The 18,413-nt window shown below is 48.0% G+C and overlaps 7 protein-coding genes and 1 non-coding gene across 8 annotated transcripts; 6 read left to right on the top strand and 2 right to left on the bottom strand.

Moving 5' to 3' along the window:
• Positions 1-396: 396 nt before the first annotated feature.
• Positions 397-1,224, top strand: F9C07_2057934 (uncharacterized protein; the record flags this gene model as incomplete). Its single annotated transcript, XM_071508605.1, has 2 exons — positions 397-641; positions 690-1,224. 2 exons carry the CDS (start codon positions 397-399, stop codon positions 1,222-1,224), a joined length of 780 nt encoding a protein of 259 aa, XP_071366170.1.
• Positions 1,225-2,671: 1,447 nt separating this feature from the next.
• F9C07_11401 (uncharacterized protein) lies at positions 2,672-3,607 on the top strand (the record flags this gene model as incomplete). Its single annotated transcript, XM_071507613.1, has 4 exons — positions 2,672-2,744; positions 2,830-3,090; positions 3,145-3,444; positions 3,495-3,607. 4 exons carry the CDS (start codon positions 2,672-2,674, stop codon positions 3,605-3,607), a joined length of 747 nt encoding a protein of 248 aa, XP_071366169.1.
• Positions 3,608-3,942: 335 nt separating this feature from the next.
• On the top strand, positions 3,943-4,813 carry F9C07_2085115 (serine hydrolase FSH; the record flags this gene model as incomplete). Its single annotated transcript, XM_041283840.2, has 3 exons — positions 3,943-4,084; positions 4,140-4,158; positions 4,206-4,813. The coding sequence occupies exons 1-3, from the start codon at positions 4,037-4,039 to the stop codon at positions 4,811-4,813; spliced, it is 675 nt and encodes a 224-aa protein (XP_041139801.2). The 5' UTR covers positions 3,943-4,036.
• A 233-nt stretch (positions 4,814-5,046) lies between these two features.
• On the top strand, positions 5,047-13,435 carry F9C07_2280375 (putative polyketide synthase). The gene is made up of 8 exons (XM_071510430.1): positions 5,047-5,550; positions 5,608-5,665; positions 5,714-6,053; positions 6,103-6,634; positions 6,681-7,263; positions 7,340-11,973; positions 12,018-12,338; positions 12,389-13,435. Exons 1-8 carry the CDS (start codon positions 5,113-5,115, stop codon positions 13,205-13,207), a joined length of 7,725 nt encoding a protein of 2,574 aa, XP_071366168.1. The 5' UTR covers positions 5,047-5,112; the 3' UTR covers positions 13,208-13,435.
• Positions 13,436-13,658: 223 nt separating this feature from the next.
• Positions 13,659-15,074, bottom strand: F9C07_11398 (putative Na(+)/H(+) antiporter; the record flags this gene model as incomplete). The annotated part of the gene is made up of 1 exon (XM_041283845.1): positions 13,659-15,074. One exon carries the CDS (start codon positions 15,072-15,074, stop codon positions 13,659-13,661), a length of 1,416 nt encoding a protein of 471 aa, XP_041139803.1.
• A 686-nt stretch (positions 15,075-15,760) lies between these two features.
• F9C07_2280373 (uncharacterized protein) lies at positions 15,761-16,494 on the bottom strand. Its single transcript, XM_041283846.2, has one exon. The coding sequence runs from the start codon at positions 16,378-16,380 to the stop codon at positions 15,850-15,852; it is 531 nt and encodes a 176-aa protein (XP_041139804.2). The 5' UTR covers positions 16,381-16,494; the 3' UTR covers positions 15,761-15,849.
• Positions 16,495-16,665: 171 nt separating this feature from the next.
• On the top strand, positions 16,666-16,737 carry F9C07_t63. The gene has a single exon. It is a non-coding gene; the product is annotated as a tRNA-Ala (tRNA).
• On the top strand, positions 16,675-18,376 carry F9C07_2280372 (putative ATP/GTP-binding protein). Its single transcript, XM_071510429.1, has 2 exons — positions 16,675-17,403; positions 17,458-18,376. Exons 1-2 carry the CDS (start codon positions 17,277-17,279, stop codon positions 17,910-17,912), a joined length of 582 nt encoding a protein of 193 aa, XP_071366167.1. The 5' UTR covers positions 16,675-17,276; the 3' UTR covers positions 17,913-18,376.
• Positions 18,377-18,413: the final 37 nt, after the last annotated feature.

The raw sequence follows: 18,413 nt of genomic DNA, 5'->3' as shown, positions 1-18,413 counted from the left end.
GAAATTACCAGAAGATGACTAGAAGCCAGACCAGCCTCAGCAATCCAGCGCAATCTCCTCGGGGACCTTATGCTCACTATACTTGCCCCTGTCTCGTTTGCTCAGGAACAACATTGCCTATCCCCAGGTTGGGAAGAGGGTATAAATATTTCCTTCTCTTCTTGTCAGAATCTGAGCTCTCTCAAGAACTGCTCTCTGCATCGTGTTCTAATCATTTCTTTCGCCATCTCTTTCAACCCCTTACTTTCTATCAACGCCTTCTTGCAGTAGCCATCTCCCTCTTAACCAATGTCGGCGACCTCATATCCACCTGAAACTATTGGTGATGTCGTCACGTCATATTTACCACTCGCCACACCGTGGAGATGGAATCCTGATTGCTTGGACAGCTTTATAATGGATGATGATGATGATCTGTGGGCATATCACCCAAAATATAGTTCTGTTGCCTCCGCGGAAACCCCATGTATGCCACTGGAATATGAACAGTGGTTTGACGCAAATATTGCACAGGGAAATAATGGTCTTGAAACCAATTTCCAGCTTGGCCCTCTGGCTAGCCCTACTAACGTTCCTAACATCTCTATTGCATCAACTTCTGTCAAATACCAGTTGAGAACCTTATCTGCTTACTGTCCCCCGTAAGTGAGGCCCTTGCCAGTTATATCCAATGCTAACCTAGGTTAGAGAGAATACACCCTAGTAACAAGGACTTCCCGAGAGTGGGCATCCCCCATTCAAGGTGGAACTCCAGTTGCCTACTGGACTCATGAGTCCACGGGGTGGGCCAGGGAGACGACCGCATTTGCAGACGTTACGAATGTCCATGCATATCCTGTGGTTGGTTGGAATATCAACCGCCCTGGAATTGGACCCGCCACCTACGCCACCGCCACTGCCACTGGGACAAGCTCCTTCGATGCAGCATCTTCCACGTCAACACATGCACCCATACCTGCAAACAATGGTATCTCAGCAGGAGCCAAAGTGGCACTCGGTGTTGGTATCAGTGTGGCTATCATGGGAGTCATGGTGGGTGCGTTTCTTGTCGATTCACGATTAAAGCGACATATTGAAAGGGGTATCGCAACTATACCACATCCTTGGAGATATGGTCGCGAATCCGGCGAGTTCGAGGTGCCACTATACTCTCCAGGGGGTACTCCGCAGCAACCACTAGCAGAGCTATCTGCGGTACGGGACCCAGTGGAGATGGAAGGGTAGTCAATCTTGTGTTTGGTGTGCGTGTGCATCTCTATGGTTAGATTGTCTGTTCATGACCAGTTCCTCTTTTCTTTGCTTGTGTTTCTTTACTGGCTTCTCCTTTCTCCTTGCATTCTTTCTGTATTATCCCTTATTATTTCTTCTCGCATTCCCCTTTTCGTATGTATGTTTCTTAGACATCTACTTGGGCATTTGACTAGACTATGTGTTCGTAGCTTGTTCCTGTTCTGTTCTTTTGTTTGTTTCTCTTTACTGATTTCTCCTCTTTTCTTCTATGCTTTCCATTCTTTCTCTGATTGTTCTCGTATGTATGTTTCTCAGTAGTCTAACCGTGCATTTGGGCTTTACCTGTTTGCCCGCAAACAATGACCCTTAGAGTCCCCAAGATAGACACAAGAGCTGGGTACTCAGAAATGGTGGGATTCAATCTGTGTACAGACTTGCCCCGGTGCCGCATCTGATTCGCTTACACGAATGAGTAGAGAGAAGAAAAAAGGGGATTGCTTATACTAAAATCAATTGCTTAAGATAAGGCGGCAATATCTGGAGCGGAGTGCAGTGAGAGATCTAAGTATGTGATACTGGTGGAATATTGGACGTATGAACAGCACTTCCATGAAACCGGGGAAGATGATTTAAGAAGTTGTTATTGCAACCATACCTATTCACGGTGGGTCTTTTCATCTTGATACTGTAACACCGCAATCGTTGAGTATCTCTATGCAGTGTCATCCGTAGCTTGAAATGGCCATCCGCTGATTCCATTTCAAGATAGTGAACCGCCACGAACTTGTGTAGAGATGAAAACAGGAAGACGGCGAGCAATTGCCTCATGATGGCGCCACGTGGAAGAGCCATGGCTGCGTATTCCGTTTCATTTGCCCGTGCGTTTTTCTTTATCCCATCGTGGATAGAGATAAAGCACGGACAGCCGTACGGAGTAGATATGCCAGGAACAATTACTGGAGGGGACAACGGGGCACCGCATAATGTTTATGGAATAAAGATGCTAAAACCAGAGGGCTTGACCCAAGTAATGCTGGGGAACTCGATCTTTGTTCTGTCTTCAACCGACAAAGACGGCCTCCGGAGTAACTTTCCAGGGCGCTTGGTGGCTCTCTTTTGGAAGCCTTTGTTGGTGGGATGAGTAAGCGCTGCTCGGACTGCTATAGGCTGAGGGATCTATATTTTTAGCAACCCCAGGCTGGGGATGTGGATCTAGATCTGTGTATAGAGAAGGTTGAATCGGACGGGGCAGTATAGAACAAACGTGGACTGTTCCCCGATAATGATTCCTCGGTCTGGGCTATAAAGTCCCTCGACGTTGCCCTTGCTCTGATGTCCATCACCTACCCACACTGATCAGTCAACTATCTTCACCTATCTTCAAACAAAATATTGAGACTTGGCCTACACCTTCACTTGCGCGTGGCCCAAGTTGCTCGCGATGAAGCTCCATCTGGCTTTTCTGTCTGCCTTCGCCAGCCTCGCGGCTGCTGCGGTTGCAGGCAACAGCCGAGGTCAGCGGTTTTCACCCCTCTCTCCTTCGTAGCTTGTACTATCTTGGCATCCATTGTCGCTCATATTGGCTGACTGATATTGTAGATATAGCTCCTCCCTTCACCGAAGAGCCTGGCGGCGTGGAAAAACGCGACAATATCGAGAGTCCTCCATCTTCAATGTGGAGCATGCAATGCAATAACGTCTGTGAACGGGACGTCAACTGCTGCCTTGAAGATAAATGCTCTGGTGATAAAAGATGTGAAGGGTATTGGAGTGAGACATTCCCTTTCGGATATCCCCTACACGAAGCGGTAAATTATTCCGATCCTGCAGACGTAGAGAAATGGTCACGGTTGTCAAATAGTATGTTCTCTTTCATTATTCTTTACGTTAATCCTACTAATCTTGTATATTCAGTTCGGGCCCGTCCCCCGTTGCGAATTCGTTCCCCTACACCTCCTGTGGGAAAACGCGGCGATGAAAAAGATCTTTCACCTGCGGATTCTGAGTATTATAAGTCTACAGGGCTTTGGTTCAGCAGAGCATGTGGTCGATCCTGTGAAGGGGATTTTGGCTGCTGCATTTCGGATACATGCTCCAAGGATAAAAAATGTGAAGGGTTTTTCCAAGAGAACTTTCCCTTTGGATATCCCTTACGGCAAAAGGTAAATTGGTCTGATAGTACAGAAGTGAAGAAGTGGTCAAAACTCTCAATGGGTAAGTTCTGTTTATTTTCTATATCAACTCCTCTAATATTTTATAATTAGACGAACATCTGGCCCATTCGCCCTCTGCATCTCCAGGAAAACGTGACGACGTTAAGGATTCTACGTTTTCGAAGAATGAGAGGTCTTACAGCGCAGCATTTGGGGAAAACTAGTCAATAGTGTGCGAGCCGGTCATTCATACTAGTAGCGGTATATGTGTGTCTTTACTATCGCTTGCTTTTTTGTTGGGACTGGTACAAGTCTCTAGTTCCATTCACTGGTGATAGAAGTATACGAATGGGACCTGTATGTGATGGAACTATCTCATTATCTGACAATATATTGCTTTTTGAAATATTCCTATAGAGACTGGTTCACGATGCACTAATTCTGGGAGGTTACCACGGAAGCAAAATGCGTACTGTTGATATTCTTAAGGAAATGTTCCGTGGTGACACGGAGACCTTTGAAGTCAACCAGCATCGTAGGCGTGGCATTCGTGCGAGTAAAATGGTCTTCGATATTGAGATACAAATACTCTTCCAACTGACTCCATACCTATCACCAATCAGCGGTTGTCTGTGGTAACAACGCCAGCGATTATGCCTCTCAAACTACTTTGTCTCCATGGTTGGGGCACCAATACCAAGGTAAGCCAAATGCATTGCATGGCCGGGGCTTGTGGCACTCACCTATGTGTGATAGATCTTGCAGTCCCAGTTAAGTATGTGTTACGATGCCTTAGAATGGACCAATCAGCTTAACAAACAGATGGTCTAATGACCGATCTTCGTCGCGATAACACGGTGACATTCCACTTTCTTGAGGGAGACGTGGATTCAATTCCAGGCCCGGGGATCTCGGGCTTCTACGACGGTCCTTACTACAGTTATTATAAGTTTCCCCGGTCTATTTCGGACAATGGTGCCGAGGGAGAGTCTTTACTGAGTGCGTACGACCGCCTTTACGACGTTGTAGACGAGGAAGGTCCTTTCGATGGGGTCCTGGGCTTCTCCCATGGGGGCACATTGGCAGCTGGATTCTTGATCCACCATGCAAAATTGTACCCGCAAGAACTACCTTTGTTTCGCTGTGCTATCTTCATCAACTCCCTCCCACCATTCCGGATGGATCCAGGTGGAACTCCAGTGATTGATCCAGATCTGAATGGGTACATCAACATCCCAACCGTGAGTATTGGCGGGGCTGAAGATCCGCTGCTTGAGTACTCACTTGCACTGTATCGGCTGTGCAATCCATCCATGTCGACCTGGGTGGTGCACAGCAAAGGTCACGATATCCCAGCAGATACAAGGAACGTTTCCTCCATCGCTGCAGCAATCAGGAAGTTGGCGGTCCAGACGTTGGCAGTTTGGTGACCCCTTCACTTTAGCTTACGCGTTCTGGCTTCTACCTCTTTGTCCATAAGCACGAGATAGATCCTGGAACGATGAGAGGAAAGTCTAATGCGAGTCATCCGATGCCCAATAGAGTGATTCGGTGATCCTCAGCTGATGTAGTTCGGGACATTGTGGTGTGCGACCCTCGAACCGGGATCTTAACGGAATTATTGTACACCGTATATTTCAAATCAGTTGCTCCTGTATTGCCCATGTTCCAATGTACCCCTATGTTTGTGAATCTATTCTAGCTACTATGCATGGGTCGCTGAACCATCATGACGGCCGATTCCCTTGCACATAGTCCACCCGCCATCCCGACTCCTTCCACTCAAACTTCTTCAGAACCAACTTCAGTAGATCAAGATGACTTGTCCATCCTATCAGAAGATCTGTGCATGCCCATTGCAATCGTTGGAATGGGCTTCAGAGGCCCTGGGAGTGCCACCCATATTAAGGAATTATGGACGATGATTCTCGAAGGGCGGGAGGCGTGGAGTCCAATTCCAAAGTCTCGATGGAATAATGATGCCTTTTATCATCCGGACCACTCACGACATGGAACAGTGAGTACAGTCATATCCTCCAGACATTTGACCATCTTAGAGCTGACAACAAGACACACACAGATCAACGTTGAAGGCGGGCATTTCCTAGCAGAAGATGTGACTTTGTTTGATGCACCATTCTTCAACATGACAAGCGACGAGGCGGCCGTAGGTAAACTCAGCGACCACTGGGTCCGGACTGTTTTTCTAATACCCAGCCCTTAGGCGATGGACCCTCAGCAGCGGCTGTTACTTGAGGTTACTTACGAAGGCTTCGAAAATGGTATGTCCATGCTGTCCTCGTATCCGGGTGTACGCTCACAGCCAATAGCTGGTATCCCGATGGCAAAGATTATGGGCAGTTCAACAGCCTGCTTTGTTGGTTGTTTCAACGCCGACTACACCGATCTTCTCCTCCGTGACCCAGACTGCATTCCGATGTATCAGTGCACAAACTCAGGGCAGTCGCGAGCCATGACGGCGAACCGAGTGTCGTACTTCTTTGACATGAAAGGCCCTAGTGTCACAGTTGATACCGCCTGTTCAGGTAGTTTGACAGCTCTCCATCTGGCATGTCAAAGCCTCCGGACCGGTGATGCGTCGATGGCCGTCGCAGCGGGAGTCAATTTGATTCTTAGCCACGAGTTCATGTCAACAATGACTATGATGAAGTTAGTAAGAAAGACACATTGTATTTAACTAGATTTGACAAATACGCAGGTTCCTTTCCCCGGACGGACGATGCCATACATTCGACGAAAATGCCAGCGGATACGCTCGAGGCGAAGGTATTGGGTGTTTGATCCTCAAGCCATTAAGAGACGCCATTCAAGACCATGACCCCATCCGCGCCATAATCCGAGGCTCTGGGCTGAATCAAGACGGGAGAACCCCCGGAATTACCCTGCCGAATGGCACATCGCAAGAAGCTCTGATGCGTCATGTCTACGAGGTGGCTGGCCTCGATCCATGCGAGACGGACTTCGTCGAAGCCCACGGTACTGGAACTCAGGCTGGCGACCATATTGAAACAGCAGCTCTCGCAAAGGTATTTTGCCACAATCGAAGTCCCATGCGACCGCTACGAGTCGGGTCCATTAAAACCAACGTCGGCCATCTGGAGGGTACGAGTGGAGTTGCGGGCGTTATTAAAGCCGTCCTGATGCTTGAGAATCGGACCTTTCTTCCCAACCGCAACTTTCGAGTGGTCAATCCTCGTATCCGATGCGAAGACTGGAAACTGAAGGTAAGAGTTCCGAACACCTTCATTTAGGTATTTGTCATTAAGCCCGCCACAGATACAGTTATCTGCGGAGCCGTGGGAATACCCGGGTCCGCATCGTGTTTCTGTAAACAGCTTCGGATATGGGGGGAGTAACGCACATGCCATACTCGAAGATGCATCAGGCTATCTTTACAGTCGTGGACTGAGAAGTATAGTGCAACATGGCGAGCATGTTGTCGATGCCAACCAAGTTTGCCCTAACCGATCTCGAGTCTACATGTTCTCTGGGTTTGATGAGAGGTCCACCACGAGGCAGCTTCAGAACTTTCGAGAATATCTACTCAAGGAAAGGTCCGAGGCAGATGATAGATACATGAGTAACCTAGCTTATACGTTGAACGAACGCCGTACGGTCCATGCCTGCAGAGCTGCCATTGTGGGAGCATCTCCTGCCACACTAGCAGAAGCATCATCTGGTCGGGTGAAAATTGTTAAAGCTCGTCGACGACCAACTATCGCGTTCGTCTTCACGGGACAGGGTGCGCAGTGGGCGGGAATGGGAAAGGAGCTATTCGAGGCATACCCGGTATTCCACGAATCAATCCAAAGAATCGACGACTATATGCTATCCATTGGTGCTCCTTACTGTATGGTGGGTACGTTAATCTGGTATTACCCCTTGCCAGGATTCGCTTCATGTCATGACCAGCATCCGCTGATAAATATGAATAGATGAGATCCTGAAGACTCAAGAAGTTTCGCGACTGAGCAACCCCCTCTTCAGCCAGCCCATATGTTCTGCCCTTCAGATAGCCCTGGTTGATCTACTGGCATCTTGGGGAATACATCCAGACTCAGTAACCGGACACTCTAGCGGGGAAATTGCCGCTGCATATGCTACTGGCGCATTGACCATGGAGGATGCCATGGCAGTGGCTTACTACCGAGGAGTGGTTGTCAGTAGCTCGTCTTTCGCTAATGGGCAGATAAGGGGGGCCATGCTTGCCCTCGGGACGTCTGTCCGGGAGAGCCAGTCGTATCTCGAGATGCTCCAATCGGGCAAGGCTGTTGTAGCGTGCATCAACAGCCCAACGAGTGTCACGATTGCCGGAGACCTTCCTGCTATCGATGAATTAGAGCGGATCGTTCGCGAGAAGCAAGTTTTCAGCCGCCGACTAGCAGTGGAAGTTGCATACCATTCCCACCATATGGAATTAGTTAAGGAGCAGTACTTGGGTCATATAGCGCATGTGAGCCCACGGAGCCGTGAGGAGGTTGCAAACTATCTTCATAATCGATCTGTATCCTTTTTCTCTTCCGTTACAGGAGCGGAGATCAACCCATCCGAACTGGATTCACGATATTGGGTTAGTAACCTTCTAAACCAGGTGAATTTTGCCGATTCGTTGCGCGCTCTGTGCTTTGAGACAATTAACCAGCGGGATCCCGTCAGGACGCTAGGAGACAAGCGAATAAAGCGAGCCGGTACGGCTCAAAAGGTCAGCGTGGATGCCCTTGTTGAGGTTGGTCCTCATGCTACACTGGCAGGGCCAATCAAGCAGACCTTGCGAGATGACACAAAGCTCAATGCAGCTGATATTTTATGCATTAGTGTTTTGACCAGAAAGAGCAATGCTATTACAACGGCTCTAACGGCTGCCGCTACACTAATGTGTACCGGATATCCCGTGGACTCCCGGGCGATTAACGATCCCACGGCTTCTCAGGAACCAAGCGTGCTTGTTGACCTCCCTCAGTATTCGTGGAGTCATACAAACACATATTGGGCAGAGCCCCGGGTTAGCAAGACCTTTCGCAATCGCAAGCATGCCAGGACAGATCTATTGGGCGTCATCGATAGGATGGCTTGTTCTTTTCAGCCTTTGTGGAGAAACTTTCTTCGCGTGTCTGAAAACCCTTGGCTATTGGATCACAGAATCGAATCTAATATTGTATATCCTGCTGCTGGGTATATTGTCATGGCGATAGAGGCATTCCTTCAGCATACCTTAATCGGTACCACTGCAGATGAGAAACCCACAATCTACATTCGTGACATATCCATTCAATCGGCTCTAGTACTCCACGAGACAGCGGCTGTAGAGACCTTACTCATACTTAACCAATGCGAGAGCAACTCTCGTGGCTCCCATCAGGCTCACAAATTTCACATTTACTCAGTCACACAGGACAACATATGGACAGAGCATTGCAATGGTTTGATTGGAGCACAGAATGGCGATCGAGTCGAATCTGGGCTTGAATCTGAGCGAGCAGCCCATAACTTTACTTCCCTCGACATCCCATCATTTTACAAAGCCTTAGCCAGTGTCGGGCTCGAGTACGGACCGTGTTTCGCTAACATCAGGCAAGCACGCTTCAAGAACTCAACGTGTATATCAGAGATTATCACTCCAGATACTGCTGCAGTGATGCCCATGAATTTTCAGTTTCCGTTTCTGATACATCCTTGCACTTTGGACAGTATAATTCACACGATATTCGTCAACACGGACACCATCAACGACCCTGCCGTTCCTGTCCGTATCGATGAGATGTGCGTGTCATGCCGCACAGATTACGCGGCTGGGAGCAAACTAAATGTGTTGACCAAAACACAGTGCACAAGAAAGGGGGGTCTTATAGCCTCGATTTCAGTTCTGGATGAATCTCGACGACCGTCTATTTCGATTACGGATCTACGGTGCAGGCGTCTTGGACCGAGCCCACCTCCGGAGTCGAAGAGAATGAAGAATCATATAGCACATGAGTTGAAATGGGATTTGGATATAGATTTCCTGACCGGGTCTGCGTTATCGAGCATTGTCCCCGTCTGCAAGGAGTCAAAGAAGCAGTCTAGTGGATTTAACGCTTTGCATGAAGCATGCGCATTATACTACATCAAGGAATACGTTAAACATGTGAACCAAGCGACCACTGAGAAGCTCCCGGCTTTCAGGAAAAGACAGCTCGAATTCTTCAAAGAGACAGCGACCCAGCGATATCAGAGATCCCGCAATATTCAGAGTGATGATATCGAACGAGTCAAATCTTCCGGTCCTGAAGGTCATGTTCTCTGCACTGTGGGCGCCAATCTCTCTCTTAGCTTGACGGAGGACACCAGCCTTGGAACAGTTGATGAACACTCCATGTGGGACGAGTACTGGAAAACGGTCTACGATGACACGGCATATGAAACAGTCTCCAGGTACTTGGACCTGGTTGGCCATAAGAACCCTATGGTATCAATCCTTGAAGTCGAGGCTAGTACGGGTGGAGCATCGAAGAGATTCCTCCAACGGCTCGTCGGGGCAAAGGGTGGTGTTACTCGATTCACCAAGTATACCGCAACACACCCAGATTTACGTCTTCTAGAGCCAACACGAGATGAGATCTGTGCATGGGACCACTGCGTGGAAATCAAGGAGCTTGACGTCGAGGGAGACCTACATGCCCAGGGTTTCGCCATACAGCAATACGATGTCGTGGTTATTGCACATGGGCTATACACAGTCGAATCGAAGCATAAAGCATTGAGCAATATTCATAGTCTCCTCAAGCCTAATGGTCATCTGGTTCTGATCGACCCTTTATGCAAACCGAAATTATCCGAGTATGTGATATTCGCTGATTTTGCGGGGCCGTGGAAGCAAGATGGGGTTGGATATTTCGACAATGACTTGATAACCACTCTAAAGGATGCTCAGTTCTCGGAATTGCAAGAACTAAGCGGGTCTAGAGATCAATGTATGGTTATTATTTCTCGACCTATAAGACAACAGACTTCGCTCACGTCAGAAGTTGTGATTGTTGCAGAGGAAGGCGAGTGTGGTGTACAGATACCCCATTTGCGAGACCTTCTTTCTTCAGTATCGCAAGTTGACACAACCGACCTTGCTCATCTGAAGCCGCAGAGAAAGGCTTGTGTCGTCCTGAGTGATCTGCAGGCACCGGTCCTAGCATCTCTGGATCAAGCAACAATGGATATAATTAAGCAGATGTTTCTGGAAGCGGCCTGCGTCCTCTGGGTGACGCGTGGTGGCACAATCACACCAGTCAATCCAGAAGCCGGCATTATCACCGGCTTTACACGAACTGCTCGCTCAGAGACGGGAGTAGAGCCTATTATCACACTTGATTTAGATGCTGGTAGTCCGCTTTGCGGGTATCGAGCGGCTGAACTCATCTACGATCTTGTTCGTCAACGTATGTTGGGAGGGAAGTCAGCCGAGTCCGATACAGAATATGTGGAAAGGAGTGGTGCGCTTCTTATCCCTCGGATTATGGAGAACCAACGGTGGTATGAAGCGATTGCATCTGTTCAAGATAAGCATCTCACAAGCGTTGAAGCCTTCCATCAGGTGAACCGACCTCTGAGAGTGGCGGTGAATGATAGTGTCCAACCCGAAGATATCCACTTCATAGATGACAGCCGGATTACCACGCTTTCGGATATTGAGGTCCGCATACAAGTCCATGCCGTCGGACTGAGTGAGCGAGATGCGCAGCTAGCGGACAGCCAAGCTTCAGGCGCAGCGGAAATTGGGCTCGGATGTAGCGGGACTGTACAAGCTGTCGGTAGATCCGTTCGCAACCTGATACCTGGAGACAGAGTAGCCTGCCTTAGATCAGGAACAGCCGCAAGTTTCTACCAAGACAGAGAAACTGCATTTCAAAAAATACCTTCGGATATGTCTTTTGAAACTGCTGCCGCGATTCCCGCGGCTTATTGCACAGCTTTCCATGCCGTCCATTGCCTTGCTGATATAAAACCCGGAGATAGAATATTGATTAGCTCTGCTGTTGGAGCAGTTGGTCAAGCTGCAATCGAAGTATGTACTGTATCAGGTGCTCATGCATACGCGCTTGTGGGGAGCGCCGCAGATAAAGAACTTTTCGTCTCCTCGTCTCTGTTGTCCGATGAACGGATACTCCGGACTGACGAGTCGTACTTCAAAGATCTCCTTAAGTTGACCGATAACAAAGGAGTGAAGACAATACTTAACTGTGGTGAATCCGACAATCATACCTTCCGTTCATCATGGAAATGTTTTGGAGCATCAGGCACTTTCATTCAATTACATGCCCGTAACACAGCTGAGAAGCGTGGATGGGAAGTGCCAGAACTCGACAAAGATATCATTTTTGCTACAATGGACATTGGGAACCTAGTCAATAATAATTCTGAAATGCTTGACGAGGTTTGGGACCGAGTAGCGCGTCTTTTTCGCCGAGGCACACTCCGTGGTCACTCACACCCGACCTCTTATAGCATCTCGAACTTCGCTGAAGCGCTGGATGTTCTCACGCTAACAAATCATCGAGACCCGATTGTACTAACAGCTGGTATTGATGTCATGGTCAAGGTTCGTACTAGTCCCTCCCCTATTGGAAAATACTAAGTCAGTAGACTATCGTCTCTAGGCAACCCGATATGCTTCTCCGACCAGATGTATCATACATGCTTGTCGGGGGTCTCGGTGGTATCGGTCGCGCGACAGCACTCTGGCTGGCAGATCATGGAGCAAGAACAATCATCTTCGTCAGTAGGAGCGGACTATCAGGAGCATCGTCCCAAAGGACTATACAGGGATTGAACGAGAAGGGAGTCCGAACCATCATTCATGCCTGCGACATATCCCAATCTGATCAAGTTGAAAAGATGGTGAACGATCTTCAAGAAACTGTACCACCAATTCGGGGCGTCATCCAAGGTGCCATGATTCTAAGGGTACCTTCTCCTAACACTCGATCTACAAGGATGAAGCTGACAGATCCCAGGACACCCATATCGAGAAAATGACTCTTGCCGACTACATTACAATACTTGGGCCAAAGTACCACGGCACTTGGAACCTCCACCGCTACCTCCCATCCAATCTCGACTGGTTCGTCATGCTATCTTCCATTAGCGGCATAATAGGCAACGCGACGCAGGCCGCCTACGCCGCCGGCTCAACATTCATGGACTCATTCGCAGCATACCGTAACTCCTTAGGCCTTCCGGCAGTATCCTTAGATCTAGGAGTAATCACCAATGCGGGCTATCTAGCCGAGAACAAAGAACTGGCATCGAAAATGGAGCAGCAGGGATTCCAGGGAACTGATACTAAGACCCTTATGTCATTAATCGAGGTAGCAATCACGAGCTGCCAGGAAGACAGAACGACTTCCCAAATAATTACCGGTTTGGGTCAGTGGAAAGCAGGTCGATCACTACCCAACTTCGATGCACCTCTTTTCTCCCACTTTCGTCGACTCCATCTGGACACGTCAGTCAGCTCCCAGACCGAAATACCCGATACACTGAGACAGGGTCTCCAGGCCACGAAAACCCTCGAAGATGCTACAGCTGTAATCTATACAGCTTTAAGTACTCGAGTCGCCACTCATCTCTCAATTCCAGTTGACAGCATCAACCCTACAGGTCCAATAACGGAGTACGGAATCGATTCTCATGTAGCGGTCGAACTGCGGAACTGGATCTCCAAACACATAGAGGGCACGGTTCCTATTCTGGAAATCTTAGCTAGTTCGTCCTTGATGGAATTGGCAGGGAAGATAGCAGACAGGTCCAATCTAGTTATGGTCGATGAGTAGCAGTTATCGTCGGTGTTCTGAGGATTGAGGCTAGAAAACTTGGTAAATTGCCTGTCATATAGTATATCTCTGCTCTGGAAGTAATTATATGAATTCAATTTACAGTATCATCATTTTGCACAATGGCTGGAGATGATACTGTACCAATACCACACCCAGTTTCTCGCGAATGGATAAATTAATCCTTTTGGTCTGTTCAACCATCCTGCAGGAGTTGGAGGTTGTTTCAATCCCGTCCAATTGCCGTACGGCAGTATACGGACAAGAATCCCAAGAGGATAGTTAAAATGTTCTTTTTATATAAAGCTTTTAAGCGCTATGGCGATGTCCTGACTAAAAACAATTATCCCTAGTTACATTCTTTGTCCATTCTAGGGCATACTCTTATATCTATGTTGTCCAACTCTCCGAATCTATCAAAGTTAATCTACCTCTCAATCCCTTATCCACTCTAAAGTAGACTCTCCTCATCATGATACATTCCACCATCCATGCTCTCAGAACCGGTACTGGGGTCATCTGAGGTACATAATGACTTCGTATGCTGTTTTTGAGCGCATATCAGAGTCCGAGCCAACTTCGCAATACTCATGCTCAACCCATGCACCACAACAGAGCCCAAAACAGTAAAGCAAACAACGGGCCAAACCAACTCCACAGTTTCACAGGCATATTTATCCCAGTCGTCGCCTGGCTGCATCTTTGTCCGGGAACAGGAGGAATTAAGGATATCCCTGGCCTCCATGGACAAAAACAGAGCACCAACACCCATGGGTCCGAAGTGACCGCAGAAGAGCGCCTCTCTGTACGTTTTGATATCGGGATTGAATCGTTTCAGTGCGATAATGAAAGGGATTCGACGAAGTAGTAGAACAAGGAGCACAAAGATCCCAATCTTTGACAATGATAATTTTGGCGTATCAGTGACAGCGGCCCAAGGGATCATCAGGCCGAAATAGATAAACGTCGCTATGCTGAGAGAGAAGCTGATGAATGAGGTGGCCACAGGATTTACCTGGTAGGCGTGCTCAAGCCGGCCGTGGTATGCATATCCGATGCCTGCGCTGAAGACAAGTAGGAAGTCATCCATCCCCATTGTGCTTGAGAATCCTAAGCTGAAGAAGATCAGAGCTAAGGGGAACAGAGCAACGAAGTTCTCAGTAATCCTGCCACGCTCATGGGAATATCGGAGAAGTCGGTTCGCTCCATAACCGAGACTAATCCCGACAGCAACACTCGCAATGCATTGGTAGGCTATTGTCACCGTCAAGTATTCCCGCAGCACAGCACCAGCCGAATGCTCCTTCAGGATGAAAATCCCGAGATATAAGAACGGGAATGAGGTGCCATCATTCACACCAGACTCCGCGGCCAGAAGATACTTAATACGGTCGCTGGTCGCCTTGGGATCCTCCAGGATGGTCGCGACCAGCACCGGGTCGGTGGGAGTGAGGCAAGCGCTGATAACGAGCGCAGAAGGGTAGCTAGCACCGAAAATGAGATGGATCAGGATCGCACATACTACCCAGCCACCTATCATAACAGGGCCAAGAAGAATGCCGATTCCTTTCCAGTGCTTGCTGCAATATCCCTCAGGGAGCTCAATGCCCACGATGAATACCTGCATGCTTGCAGTGAGTCGTGCTAGCTCCTTGGTGACATGATTTCCGAGCTTCCACGGCTGGGGCTCAACAGCACCCAATACCGCGGGTCCGGTCAGAATTCCGACCAACGTAGCAAGCGGGGGTTCTGCCAGAAGGAGTGTTTCTTTTAGAAAACGTGAAAGCACAGTATAGAGGAGGATACTGCCCGAGAGGAACAGGAAGCTGAGATTGAGCGGTGTAGGGTTGATCTGATTCCATACCATGATGAATTTGGTAAACCGAAGACTTTTTGGATAAGAAGAATGATAGTTGAAACTTCTGGCTGTCTACCTACTAAACTAACCATAGTTGTTCTCTTTATGCAGACAGTTAAATGTTGAGCGGTTAGGAGAATGCATGGGTGTTTGTAGATTCTTTCTCATTCTGGGCAAGGAAGTGATAACAAATGACTTGCCAAGCCACGTACCATGGTATTTTCTTGGTTGAATCAAAAGGAAGAACTGGTAGAGAAAAACCTCCCACCCTTATGGTTCGTTGACAGCTGGTAGTGACGTCAACGATATGTGAGGCAAACCGTTTGGATTCTTGCCTCTCGATTCTGACGCAGCAGTAGTTGTCCCAATAGGTAGTTTCATGTTAGATAAGGTTGCTTCGCAGATCCAAGGCTCCTTGATCTTCCTTGACTCTGCATAGAAGTCAAGTGTGCTGTCCTTGTAAGGCTGTAGTGCTGATTAGTAAGCCAGGGTTGGTTCATCCCTTTCCGACTACTTGACTACTACCAACAATTCCTTGAAACAACAAGTAGCTTCTCCAGTCATGTTCTTATCTTTCAAGTCTGAAATTGTTATGCTGGCTAAGGCCGATGCTTTGGCGCACGGCCAGTAGGAAGTCCCCTTAACCTTGTCCTCCTACTCGCACTGATTATTTGGAGGCAGGTCAAACCCTTTCGGTGGTGGTGTTAAATAGGTTTCTTCATTTTTACTGTTATATTACTCTATCAACACATAATACTATACGTTATATCACCAACCAATCAATTTATCGCCCTAAAATCCGATCACGATGCACAAATCTCCCATCCCGCTTGATCTGGTCGTGAAAGTTCCTCGCCCAATGCAAATGATAACTATCACCCAGCTCCGTAAATAATCTCAATGACATCTCCTGATCTTCCAGGTTCTCTGAATGATTAAACGGCGAATACATATATCGTCGCTGGATCACAGGCATATTCTTGTCCCACCCCTGGTCGACGGCATATCGCGCTACAGCAACTGCCTTGGCGTCCGTTGCATATGCTTTCGGGGTGTCGCGGAAGATATTCCGGGGTACTTGGTCCAGGAGAAGAATTAGGGCTAGTGCGCCCTCGCCCTGGCCGTCAAACTTCCAACCGTCGAGGGCCCCTGTTCTGGCAGCTTCGTAGTCGGATCCGAGGTGCTTACGAACGTAGGCGTCGTCGGACGGACTTCCGTACCAAAATGACTTTTGTTGAAGATACTCTCGGGAGCCTTTCTGGCCAAACCAGAACGTGAGGACTTTGTCGTAAGATTTTGACATTGTTTTTCGCATGGATTCCTTTTGGCCGGAAGGCGGGAGTAAGGAGGTGGATTCACGGGCTGTATACAGAGACCTAGTATGCTATTGGTCTCGATGTGACCCTGATCTTATGTGAGATTGAGTTGTGATCGTATTCAACTTCATTGTTGATCCATTCGTTGATGTTTTATACTTGCGCCACCGTCACTCTAACCCATTTAGGATATCACACTCTGAACTCAATTTCGTCCATGTCTCAGACATTAAATTTAAGCATTGGCTTATGTTGTTATAATCATAACTGTTAAATATCGAATTGGGGATGTGGTTTAGTGGTATAATACTCCCTTAGCATGGGAGTGGTCCGGGGTTCGATTCCCCGCGTCTCCATCTTTTTGTTAGTTTCACTACCTCGCTTTTGTTCTTTTTCCGCTTCTTTTTGGTTTGCTTAGGGTTTATTTTTTGTTTTATAATTCCTCAATCGGCCCCTATTGCTTGGTCTTGAACGATGGGACTCGGAGTAGTATATTAGTGTCTTTGCGGTGAAATATATATACAGCATTTCTCCCACCTACCTTTGTGTTATACATTAAGGAACTTGAACCTGTAAAAACAACATGTCGGAAACCAATGTCTGTATTACTAGTACTACCTTAATAATTCTATATCCATTCTTAGTCAAATTTCTTCGAGATACTCAGCGATCCAGAGGCACCAAATCGAACTACCGTTAGAGATGCTGGACACTAGAAGTTGATAGGATTAATCAATCCGATGACTCACGATGCAGCCCATACCCTAGAACAATTGATCAACAACTCGCTTCATCCACTAAATACTAAATCCTTGATAAATGTACAGAAAAGTATCACGCACATATGATAATCTCCCACCAGTGACCATAGCTTAATCTCCTCCAAACCACCACCATGTCATCTGCTCCTGTCAGCCAACCAAACCCCCAAATCGACCACGCACACGCACAACTTCAACCTCATCTACGCCGCACAGCAGCCGATCCCCGACCCGTAGTTCTAATGACCTGCGGAATTGCAGGCAGAGCCCCCTTATCCATGACATTACTACCCACAAGGACCTAATTTATACCAGGTTCGGGAAAGTCAACACTGGCCCACTCAATCGTCTCCGCATACCCGTCCTTCCGCCGTCTCTCCATTGACTCCTACATATATTCTCACCACGGCCTCTGGAATATCGACTACCCCCGAGAACGATACGAAGAATACCAACTCGAAGCCGAAGCAGCACTACGGGCGGAACTTATCTCCGCATTGACCGGAGGACAGGTAGACCTCGTACTCGACTTTTCGTTCGCATACCACGAGGTACGCGAGGAGTGGAAGAGATTAATCGAGGGATCAGGAGGGAGATGGGTACTGGTGTTTTTGGATGTTGATGCTGCGGAACTCCGACGGAGGGTTCAGGCTCGGAATGAGCGAGTTGATAAGGATGGGGACTCGGCGTTTTATGTAACGGAGGAGATTCTGGAACGGTATCTTAGTGGGTTTGAGAGACCTGATGGCGAAGGGGAGATTGTGCTGTGAGAGGACTTGTGCTGTTGTTCCTTTGGGGTGGTGTATGGCTATTCAGAGTTGTGTATATTTGGGATGAGCTGGAGTTGGGTAGAGACCTCAACATTCCTGACCTGGGCTAATTGGCGTGCAGATTCTTTGTATTATATGGAGATATCATGTGCATATTCTCAAGTATCACCAATTGGACCTGGTAGTCATCAGCGAAGTAGCCATGGAACAAGACATCTGTGATCCAAATGTTGCTTAATGTCGGAACGTCTCCTGCGTAGGAGACTATTAATTGCAAGACTTGGTCACCCTTATGAGGGCGGAGCGTGGATCGGACGATATTGTCTATCTTCTGCGGCACAATGGAACTGACATACAGACATAAGAGAATCGATGAGACACATCGTTGTATAAGGTTACAAGAGCTGAACAGAAAGAAGTAACACAATTCGAATACGAAGGCCCACTGATTATCTTCTAGTCGGATTTAACGGCACTCCCCCGCTCGGCATGGCGGCGGTG

Source organism: Aspergillus flavus, chromosome 1 (genome assembly GCF_009017415.1).
Source record: "Aspergillus flavus chromosome 1, complete sequence".
NCBI classification, from domain to species: Eukaryota; Fungi; Ascomycota; class Eurotiomycetes; order Eurotiales; family Aspergillaceae; genus Aspergillus; species Aspergillus flavus.
Note: the sequence above shows the minus strand (reverse complement) of the source record. Positions and strands in the feature narration are given on the sequence as shown.